General features: G+C 38.8%; 1 protein-coding gene across 8 annotated transcripts in view; it reads left to right on the forward strand.

Annotated features, from left to right (window-relative positions):
* Nucleotides 1–7,096, forward strand: part of Nin (ninein) — a 106,072-nt gene extending 98,976 nt beyond the window's left edge. For 6 of the 8 annotated variants that reach the window (XM_027418183.2, XM_027418182.2, XM_027418184.2 and 3 more), the window contains 2 exons: nt 2,238–2,351; nt 3,544–7,096. In XM_027418183.2, the coding sequence (XP_027273984.1) occupies nt 2,238–2,351; nt 3,544–3,753 (324 nt within the window). In that variant the 3' untranslated portion in view covers nt 3,754–7,096. Of the gene's footprint in view, nt 1–269; nt 467–2,237; nt 2,352–3,543 lie in introns of those variants that run through there. The other 2 variants (XM_027418186.2, XM_027418185.2) reach the window with 2 other exon arrangements.
* Nucleotides 7,097–11,952: the final 4,856 nt, after the last annotated feature.

Here is an 11,952-nt window from a genome sequence, read left to right on the forward strand (position 1 = left end):
GGAATGGCCTCCAGGCTTTCTCCTTTTCCAGTTTCTGAGCTGACTCTAATTTTAATACTGCACATCACACAATCTGCACAGTGCCTGTGTGTGCAGCGAAGGATTTCATCTGGCTTTGTGTTGCTTTGTTGCTTTGCTTGCCATGTAGTGTGACTGCATGTGCCTCTGGGAATGTGTTTGCATTGTTAAGTGTGTGAACTTAACTCCCCTAGAAATAAGCCATGCTCTGGACACCAGGGTGAAGTATACCCCTTGCCTTCTTTCTCTAGGCCTTGCTACCGGAGCAGCGAGCAGTGCACACAGACTCCTACAGAAGGATTGGGCACCTCTGAAAACTGGGCTGCTATTGATGCCATTTGTTACCATGGCAGTCTCCAATGCACACCCCCACACATGCACACACACACCCCACACACATATGAGCTGGGGGCATGTTGGAATCAAGTGCTCTTTTTTTTTTTTTTAAGTGTTGCTTTTTTTTTTTTTTTTAGATTTTATTTATTTATTATGTATACGACATTCTGCTTCCATGTATATCTGCACACCAGAAGAGGGCACCAGATCTCATAAGGGATGGTTGTGAGCCACCATGTGGTTGCTGGGAATTGAACTCAGGACCTCTGGAAGAGCAGCCAGTGCTCTTAACCTCTGAGCCATCTCTCCAGCCTCCTCAAGTGCTCTTTTAAACTATGCAACTGTCATTTCCACTGTTAAGCCTTCCCAGTATTGTCTCTTATGTATGCAGACATGATGACTGTGAATCAGTCACAAACTTCAGCTTGTTACAAACCAGCTTATTTATATGGTTTAACAAGTGAATTGAAGATTCTTGAAGGGATATATTCTATATATTTTCTCATTCCATATGTTGCAATTATTTTTAAAAGAAGGTACTACTTTTATATATGGAATTTGAAGAAAATCAGGTTTATTTACACTGTTTGTGTAAGATGTATCATACTTTTGACAGAAAAAAAGGAAAATTTTGATGCAACAATAAAATAAAATTTAAATTATGTTGACTGTCTTCTTTGTTTTTCTTCTGCCTTCTCCTTGGCAATACTCAGTGTTCTTTGAATTATCTGATACTGTGGTTTTCTATTTTGCTTTTTTGAAGTAAGCATTATTCACTATGCATAAATGTTAAAAAGCCATTAAACTTTTTAAAGTATAGCCTTATACATCCAAGGCCCTATTTACAGATATTTACTATGTATATTAAGCTTTACCAACTACAAATTTTTGTCTTCAAATTGGCCACATGATTTAGTGGTATTATTTAAATCCAAGCAAATAATGGGTTTCAACTCATGTTTGAGCATCCTACATTCTTTTCAAAATATGCCTTTTAAGGAACATTTGGCTGTCACCCAATTGTTACCATCTGAATCACAATAATAATAATTAGTAATACTAATCTTAAGGGCCTGAAGTATCTTCTGAAATGTGAAATTCCTGGTGTGGGTATTTTTGTATGTGAGGGGATGGACAGTCTCATCTCTTGAGGTCACTTTGCTTCCTAAACTCATGTTCTCTTATCCTATCCTTTTTGTGTGAGGAGAGGAAAGGTCTCTTCCTGTCCTGTGTGGTTATCTGAGTTGGACATCTGAGATTTTCCTCTTCTAATCTGCTCTGATGATGAATGCATCCTCTAGTGAGATGTTTGCTTCACACTGACAAGTAACTGGAAAAAAAGATGAGGAGGGTATCTGGCAGGAAGAAGCTGATTATTATGAAGGAAAAACTAACTTTTGATGGCCACCCAGTCATTTCAAAGGAAAAATCAAAGGCATATGCTGCAAGCTGATTGGAAACATTAGGCAACCCCAAGCAAACCCAGTGTTTGCAGTGTTTAGAGGCCCACAGTATAGCGGGGACCCATGGCACAGTGGAAGGTTGGTCACTTGCTTCCATTTACCTTGTATACCCACTGTATTAAGAGTGCACATGGGTATTAATTATGGGTTTAGGAATTTGTATCAGGGGACAGACAGAGGCATGACAGGTAAGAGTCTTTGTTTTTTCTTTGACTCCTCTGTGATGGGGCTACATTTCTAATGTGTTCAACTGGTGCAGTGCCCAGAGCTCTCATTTCATTAGAAATCCATCCTCCCGGTTACAAATGCAAAGCATCGGCTGTGCTTTCTCTAGGTCCTGATGGGGAGAGTAACTACTAGTACCTCAAGTTAAGCATGATTTTCAAATGATTATACCTTTTTTCTCCCTCTGATCCTTAGGGAAGCCAGGAACACCTTGTAAATCTCATGGAAGAACGAATGATAGAAGTTGAACAAAAACTGAAGCTGGTAAAAAGACTTCTTCAAGAGAAAGTGAATCAGCTCAAAGAACAAGTAAGTCTACTTTGTTACCTCTGCCTGTCCTGATAGTTTTTATGGATGTGTAGGGTGTGCGTGCGTGCGTGCGTGCGTGCGTGCGTGCGTGCGTGCGTGCGTGCGTGCGTGAGTGTGCATGGTGCACATGTGTTCATGTGTGCACATCTGTATCTGTGTATGTATGTGGGTGTGCATGTGTGTGTACAAGCACCACAAACCAACTTCAAGTGTTATTCCTCAGGAGCTATCCTCCTTGTTTTTGAGAGGACCTGGGTCTCTCTGATTAGGATAGCCCTGTGTCCTCCTCAGCACAGGGCTTACCAATGTGCACAATCACTGTACCCAGGCTGTTTATGTGGGTACCAGGGATCAAAGTCCAGCCCCCATACTTGCAAGGCACTCACTTTACTGGCTGAGCTGTCTCTTCAGCCCCAATGTTCCAGACCTAACTCCAGATTTCGTGTCCTTTTTGTTGTTGTTGGGGGTTTTGTTTGTTTGTTTTGCTTTGTTGCTGTTGTTTGCCTTTTGCAACCCTGTATGTCCTAGGACTACCTGTGTAGATCAGGCTGGTCTCGAACTCACAGAGATCCACCTGCCTCTGCCTCCCGAGTGCTGGGATTAAAGACATACACCACCACCCAGCCAGATTTTGTATCCTTCTATTACTGTTAATTTGTGTTGTTAAGAAAAATTAATTCTGCTGATAATGTCTACAGAACTTAGGAATCACTTTCTTTTAAGCTCCAAAATAGGAATTCTGCATTCTACATTTTTTTTTCTAAAACTCCTTTGAGGCCTATTTGTCCACAATTTTATAAATGTATATTTGCTAGCAGCAGCTCATATCCAGTGTTCCTAACGAAGTTCAGTGACTCGAACTAAATACTTACAGATTTTTTATCCAAAATATTAAATACACATCTCTAAATAAACAGAAAGTGATATATTCACCTTTAAAAAGTGGGTAATAATGGAACTTCGGCTTTCCTGTTCCCAGTAGCTTATGGCAACCTCCAAAGGTTGATGAAATGGCTCAGTGGGTAAAGGTGTTTGCCAACATGCCTGACAACCTGAGTTCAGTACCCGCAACCCACACGGTAGCATGAAAGCGCCAGTTCCCAGAAGCGGTCCTCTGACTTCCCTTCCATCAGCCCTTAAACTTGAGAGTGGTTAACACAAATGGAGTAACATGCTTCTGCTTCTGCCCTAGCTCTGCAAGAATACAAAAACAGATGCCATGGTGAAGAATTTGTATGTTGAAAATGCACAGTTGTTGAAAGCTTTGGAAATGACTGAACAGCGCCAGAAAACAGCAGAGAAGAAAAATTACCTCCTAGAGGAGAAGATCGCCAGCCTCAGCACCATTGTCAGGAACTTGGCACCAGCACCACTGGCTTCTACACCTCCTTTGAGGTCATAGCCATACCAAAGGATTCACTTGCATTTGTGCACTGTACTGACATTCATGGAACACTTCCATCCGTTCTCCAAACCTTCTGAAAAAACTCTCAATGGCTTACAGTCAAGCCTCCCTGAAGTCTGCTCTGCCAGCAGTGGAATTGGAGTCTCCAAATGGATGCTTACAGGAATTCCACAAATCTCATATTTCACTATTGAAATTACTCATGACATTAAAGTAACTTTTAACATACTTTTAAAGTATGTTCTGGATAGCTACCAAGAAGGAAAATAATTTAAAGAACTTAAAATCCCAGTTTTTAATGGTTTTTAATTGCTCTTATCTGTATATACAATCCAGATTCCTTTTAAGTTTGGGATCTAACTAGAGTGGTTATTATATTATTATAATCTTTATTTTTGAAAACATGTAAGCACTATAATTATTATGTTTCTAATAGTTTTGAATGAATTGGCTGACTGCAGTTCTGCTTAAAGAAGACTTGGCTAGTAGCTAGCCACTGAGGTCAGAAAGTCCAAGTTTTGTAGAATTCTGGCTTCTGGTACCAGTTCTTGCTGCTCTTGCTATATAATAGATTCAGAGCTGATTTCCTCAACTGCACTCCTTATTAAGGATAAAGTTTTACTTGATTTATACGGCCCTTTCTCCTCTTAAAGCTTTTGTTTGGGACTTTGTGTTCTTAAAAGTGGATAAACCTGCATTTTAAACATTTGAACTTTGGGGAGACCACTGAATAGCCCACTTTGGAGTAAAAAGCCACAACTGGAAGATTACATGGAGTATCATGGGGATGGTTTCCTCTCTCCCAAGCCTTGGAGTTCATGGACATAGCTTTGAGTTTGCATCAAGAGCTCAGGGAACAATATTGAAACTGTCTTCCTGAACTACTTACTGCCCAGCCTCTCTAAGAACTGGAGGTGTATAAACCACATGACCTTTGTCTTATATATTAACAGCCATAGAATTTTTCTTTCTATATTTTAGTGCACTTAATGATCTAAAAAGGCCTTGACTTTAGAGTTTAAAACCTCTTCAATTTGTAGAAGAGTTTTTACTGTTTGTTTAATGCAGGTCAGGCTTTCCATGCTTCTGACCTTTTGATACCTCACGTCTGAACATATGAATTTCATACTGTGGAGAACATTGGTGTACCCTTGGAGGTGAAAGAGCAATAATGGGACTTTGCATTTGTTCTCAAAGTCTAGGTTTAAAGAACAATAAACCTTTTAGGTAGACACACACACACACACACACACACACACACACACACACACACACACAAACACACAAACACACACGAGTTGGTAGAGGACTTGTCAGGTGCAGGACACTACCAAAGCTCTTCTCAACTACCTTCATGTCTCCATGGGGAGAGAAATTAAAGAGTTTCACTTTATTAGAGGTACAAGAGAAAAGTAAACCATTGATTATGGGCAGGAACTCAGGATGAGTCAAATAGGCTAAGAGGTCAGGTGATATGCGGAAATCTCAAGTCATTTCCATCGAAACTCTTAGGGAATCTTCAGGACCCAGCTGTTTAGTCCTGAAACCCAGGGCCCACTCTACAGGGCTCCGACATGGCATCCTCTCTGTGGTCCAATAGTTCACACTGATTTTGCCCTACTGCTACTATCACAGAACTCTGCTCTCCCATTGGAAAAAGAATCCTTCCCTATAATTATACATCTAAAAATTTGGCATTTGGTATTAACTCTCCTCTAAACCCTTCTCCTCAACTATTTATATGGCCTTAACTTTATTTAGCAGAAAATATTTTCACTTGAAGTTGTGGATAGGACTAGACTAAGGTGAAATGCTTCAGGTCCTCAAGGTCAATGCCACTGAACTAAACAACAAACATGTTTCTCCAGTGTTGGCGTGGCATGGGGCCATGTTTGTTGTGCTTTTTTTAATTTTTTTATTTTTTTATTATGAAAAGTGTAGGTGAGTGTTTCTTATACATTTGTATTTATGTGTACATAAAGTGATGTACAATGACTGTAAATAGGGGGAGGAGGATCAATATGAGAAATACCCTACAGATACCTTAAATTTATACCTTAAATTGTATAGCAGTGTATATTTTAGAAACGCTTTGGAGCAGAAGTTTAGCTGCCACTAGAATAGCTTAAAGCTTAAAAGGCAGCAGATGTAAAATACTAGAATTATGTGCAGTTTACTTTCAGACTGCAGTGGCTCTCCCCAAAATCACAAGTTATGTGTTGTGTGGTCATTCACCTACTTTTCTTTTTTAAAGCATTGGTTTTTAAACTTGATTTTTATTTAAGAACAGTTCTGTAATACTAGTGAGACAATTCTGGACTCACTCAGAAGACCGCCATTGCCCTGTTCACTGTTTTCTGCTTTTGAAAGGCCTTACTTTCCCCCACCAAGGGGAGAAAGGGCTTGTTTTATCTAAAGGCTTTTACTCCTAAAGTCAGGTTTGTAAAGGGAGAGCAATAGGAGATACAGTTTAGAATGAACCTCAGTATTTTCATTTGTTTTTCTAAAACTCTGATTCCAGCTAAGCCATGGTAAATGTGAGTCCCTCCTTGAATCATCCATGTGCTGTTTGTGTATTTGGCCATCAGCATGTTTTATATAAATAGATCATGAAGTCATAGACTTTAGGATATAGGAAGATGTCTTACAGATCTAGTGTTTCAGCAATACCAATATTCAGAATAGGTATTATTTTGAGAAACTAATGACTAAGTCATCCTAGGAAACTTTTTTTTCAACATGTGGAAAATGAATTTGTGGTTTCCCATTTTGCTTTGCTGAGTAAAGAAAAAGAAAACACTCTGCTGTTGTCAGCATCTTTTAAAGGCATCCCAGTCAAGGAGCATCTCTGAGTGCTCTCAAGTACAGTATTAAGCAAGTGCTGTTCTGAACGGATTACCTGCAATTGTATAGGACTCCAATGAGTCATTAAGCAATTCCAGAAGCCAGGTCTAAACCTTGTCACCAAAGCACTCACGCTGGGAAGCCAGCTGTTTAAACACCTCTGCACTGTGAGGACTTGGATCCCAGACGGCTAATTAGTACCAAATTAAAGTTGCCTTTTTGTTTGTTCATTTGCTTGCTTGCTTTTTAGTTTTTTGAACGGAAAAAAAGTAAATTTATTCTCCCTGTGAGAACATTACCACAGCATGATGTAAAGGAATATTAGTTTTATGAAGGAAAACTTGAGTGTATCTAGAGCTCATCTCCAGAATTGTATTAGATAAAGATTAATGTGAATATGTTTATATCAGGTTTGTACATTTCTTTTTAGCCACTTTATCCCAGAAAGATTTTTAATGTGGGCTTAAAATGTAAATAAATAATTTTACAAACTCTGGTTTTCTCTCTTCTTTTTTAAAGATTTTATTTATTATGCATACAATTATCTGCATGAATGCTTGCACACCAGAAGAGGGCACCAGATCTCATTACAGATGGTTGTGAGCCACAATGTGGTTGCTGGGAATTGAACTCAGGACCTCTGGAAGAGCAGAGGTCTTGAGCCATCTTTCCAGCCCCAAACTCTGGTTTTCTATGTCTTGGGGTTTTGATGAGCAGTTTCGATGTTTATCATTAGCCTTTTAAGTAAAACCGTCAAAATGTTGCAGGAAACACAGTCTACAAATACAGAATCGAGGTCCCACTCTGCATGCTCACAACCATCATTTTAAGAATATTCCCCCAGGGGACTTGAAGAAATGGTTCAGTGGTTAAGAATGTTTGTACTCTTCAGAGGACCCGGATTCAGTCCCCAGCACCTACATCAGACTATTCACAACTACCTGTTACTCCAGTGCCAGGGGATCCAGCGCCCTCTTGTGGCCTCCAGAAGCATCTTCACGCCTGTGGTGCACATAAACTCATTCAGGTATTCATACACATAAATTAAGCAAATCTTTAAAAGACTCCCCTGGGTGATTTGTTGTGAATTAGAGCACAGAGACTCATTCCCTTCCTACCAAGGAAGTGTTGGCATTCATACCAGCCAGCTTGTGGTTTTTGTGTTCTGAAGTAGTGGATAGTTAACACACAATCTTAACTTAGCCTGAGGCAAGGCCCTGCTTAGCATCCTAGATGCTTCAGAGGTGAGCTGTACCATCTTGCCATCTTCTTAGGTAAGTAATTCAGACTTTCTGATGCTCATAACTGATGATAAAAGTGGTATTAGAGACCCCAAAAAGGAAACCTAGAGCACATTGTTAATAACCAAGCACTGCCCAGCATTTGGGAGGCATAGCCCAGTGGATCTCTATGCATTCAAGACCAGCCTGGTCTATAGAGAGAGTTTCAGGACAGCTAAGGCTGTACAGAGAAACCCTATCTTCAGAAAAAACAAAAATTAAAACAAAAAATACCAAACACTGAAATGTAGAGTGGCCAACGTAGACCCATCTCAGAGGCCCTGTTTTATTGTCAAAACTTTTATATCACCTTCATACTCACCGCTTTTATGAGGCAGGAACTACTTATCCCCATTTAACATATGGGGAAAATTGAAGCTTGCAGAATTGAGAGTCAAGGCTATCCTGCCTGCAAATAGAGAAGTCAGTATTCAAGGTCCAAGATATGCTGTTAAAATCCTGCAATATGAACTGGGCCATGGTGGCACACACCTTTAATCCCAGCACTTGGGAGGCAAAGGCAGGTGAATCTCTGAGTTCACAGCCAGCCTGGTCTACAAGCAGATTCCAGGACATCCTGGACTGGGAAAGCCTGTCTTAAAACAAAAAAACAAACACACAAATAAATCCTACAATACTTCTGTCAGGTCCTACTTGTAACAGAACAGTATTCGATCAGTGTTGATGCAGGAGCTACCATGTAATTGTACTTTAGGAACAATAGAAAACTGTCCTGGGCAGGAGGAATAGCCAAAATGACAGAATAGGAGTTCCCAATATTCCTCCACTAAAGAAGAGTAAAAATAACAAGTATACAGCAATCCACACTGCCACTGTACCCCCACATCTCGCCTGACCACCCTACTCTCAGAGTGGGGAAATATCTTCATGTATATTATAGTCCACTGTCAAACTCACAAAACAAAAATCCCAGGAGCAGACTTATTAGACTAAAGATTTCCAAACAGAAACACAGGACAAGTGAAGAGGCATATTCAAAGCCCTGAAAACAAATAACTACCAAGAAGGCTTCGCTTATCGAGACCATGCTTCAGAAATGAAAAGGAAAGAAAATCCTTTCCAAACACACAACTCCGAGGAGTTCACAACCAGACCAACTGTAGGAAAGATACTGCAAGGAGGCTTCCATCCAGAAGTGAAAGCTAATCACCAACCCAAAAGCCTGGGAAATTTGTAGACAGTGGCAGAGCAGCAGCCTGCCTGGTGGAAACCTAAACAAATGCAGCCATTTTGTCTTTATACTAACATCTAATATGCTAGGCCCTGGGTTCTAGTTCTCAAATAGTTCTCCATTAACTGCTCTTTGACCCTGAAGACTGGTCTCATACCACGGAAAGACAGTAAACATGGTATTGAGAGACTTTCTGACTGTATTCTTCCTAAAAACTGTGGTGAAAATCTGAAAGATGGAGGTTCTGAAATAGAACAGTCAATGGAAGAGAAACTAGGTGATTTCCCTGTTAAAGATCAGTATCACCAGGTCATAGACACTAGATGGTTCCCTGCATATTTGTCTTTGGTCCTCTTCCTGTAATATGGTCCTATCTTGGTCCTGTCCACGTTTTTAACAGCTGAGCTAGATGAAAAGCACGTTGTTCAACAACACAGATTCAAGGCATCTTCTTTCTCGTTGAGAGCATTTGCATTGCACTTACAGGGTTAGAGTTTATGGTTTCTTTTGATTGGTCTTTCCCTGTATGATCTAATGTTATATGAGTTTGTCTTTAAAAAAAAACAAAAAACAAAAAACCTTGTCTCTGCCATTTTGATGTATTTCCTTCTAACCCTCATTTCTTGGTATCATTTAAGTGCTTATTTTATTATAAACTAATGGGATGAAATGATGACTATTTTGTAAACTTGCTTTTTAAATAAAAGTTCATTTTAGCTCATAAAAAATTCCTGTCTCCTTGAATTTTATATCTGCTCATTCAAGCCCATCTTTCTTCTTTTGATTAGAACTCCACCTCTGGTTAGTTTCCTAGGAATCCAGTTGCTGACTTTCTCCAATAATTCCCCCTTTTCTGTAATTTCACAGGTACATACCCATAACCCTTACATTTAGAAGGCTAAGACAAGAGGACTATTGATGCTGGCCTGGGCTATATAACAAGACTATCTCAGAAAATAATTTAATATTTGAACATTTTATCATCTAAATTGAGCCAATTATTATCAGGGTCACTACACCAAAGTTTTCAGAGAACATTGGATCATAATTGTATTCTGTTTTGTATTAAAAATGGAAAATCAAAAAATATATATATTAATATAATATCAGTTTTCAATCTTATATACAATATACTGTACTAAAAGCTAAAATACAAAAATGAAATACAAAGTCTCAGTCAGTTTGTTTCAGTCAGTTTTCAATACTACAGGAGAGGCAGATAAACTAGCAAAAGACAGTTTCACCTTAGCTGATGTGCTGATAGTTGTAGGTAAGTTTAGAATGTTATTTAATGTTCAGACTTTGCTTTACTGTGTCTATAGAATGGGAATATTAATGCTTGATCCTATGGAATATGCAAAGTTAAATGAAAACATGTCAATATAAAATAATTCAAGACTCAGTAAATAGTAATTATATTCTAAGAGTTCAAGAAGTATAGTCCATGGAAACTTGAGGATGCCCAAGACCCATTTCAGCATATCCATGTGGCCAAGGTACTCATTAGAAGGCATTGCTGTTTCTTTCTCTATATTGATATTTTCATTGATTGCATAAAATCAATAATGGATAAGTCTGGTAATGATTTAGTATAAATAAAAATGATGGCACCAAACTATACTAATTAATAGTTATTGCATTTTTCTCCACCATATACTACTGTTAATGTGTTGGTGGTAGAGAGACAAATTTTACTCAAGAATTTCCTTGATGAAGCAGAAGAAATGGTTAACTTTATGTAATCTCCACCTCCCCATATCCATATTTTTAATATTCTATGAGACAAAATGGGAAGTGCACATGAGGAATGATGAGTGTCTCAATTAAGAATGCTGGTGTAACTCTTGATGTCAAACGAGTGCTTGTGCCTCATGGAACACCATTTTTTCTTAGAGTGGTAGACAATTGACACTTAAACTACAGTATCTGGGTAACATGGTAAAAGTGAAGTAAAGTGGAGTTTCAAAGCAACTGATTATACTTGTTATCAATGATAAAAGATTAAAATTTATTTTCTTAATTAGGTCTCAAAGTCCATTTTGCAATGCAATGTAGTCACATGTCCTGGGTATCCCGACATGGAAATCTTTGGAGGATAACTAATTTGCCTATCTAGATCACTGTGACTTGGGCATGATTAATAAACTTGAGCTGACATTTATGGAACATTCCACAAACAGCATCAGAAAACATTCTTTCTAAGTATATATGAACATTGATCAAAAGAGATCATGCTTGAGGGTCTACTATAATTCTCAGTACATGGAAAAAGGATTCACATCATATGATGGACATTCTATGGCCACAATTAGGTCAGAAATTAGCAATACAAAGAGAGCTTGTTCCTAACTAGCTCCTATAACTTAAATTAACTCATCTTTTTTTGTTAAACTACATTGTACTACATGGCTTTTACATCTATCACTTTCTATGTGTCAACTTGTTCCATGTCTGGCTGGATTCTCTGCCTCTCTTCTTCTCCTCATAGTACTCTCTGTGCCTGGAAGTCCTGCCTATCTTCTACTGCCTAGCTATTGACCATTTAGCTCTTTATTAAACCAACCAGAAGGTGCCTTGGCAAAAACACATCTTCAGTGTACAAAAAGATTATTCCACAACATGGATGCTTCCCAAAAGCTCATAGATTAAGAAGGGAGGGGGTGAACAACAAAAGAGTAACTACAAGTGTCTTGAACTGAGTGGAAATAAAAACATTTTAAAATTGGTATTTGGTTAAAGCAGTAATTATAGGTAAACTTATACCTCAGGCACACAGACAGACAGACAGACAGAGACAGAGAGAGACAGAAAAGAGTAGATGGTTCAGCAGTTAAGAGCACTTGCTGCTCTTTCAGAGGACCTGAATTCAGTTTCCAGAAC

Source organism: Cricetulus griseus, chromosome 5, assembly GCF_003668045.3.
Source record: "Cricetulus griseus strain 17A/GY chromosome 5, alternate assembly CriGri-PICRH-1.0, whole genome shotgun sequence".
Taxonomy (NCBI): domain Eukaryota; kingdom Metazoa; phylum Chordata; class Mammalia; order Rodentia; family Cricetidae; genus Cricetulus; species Cricetulus griseus.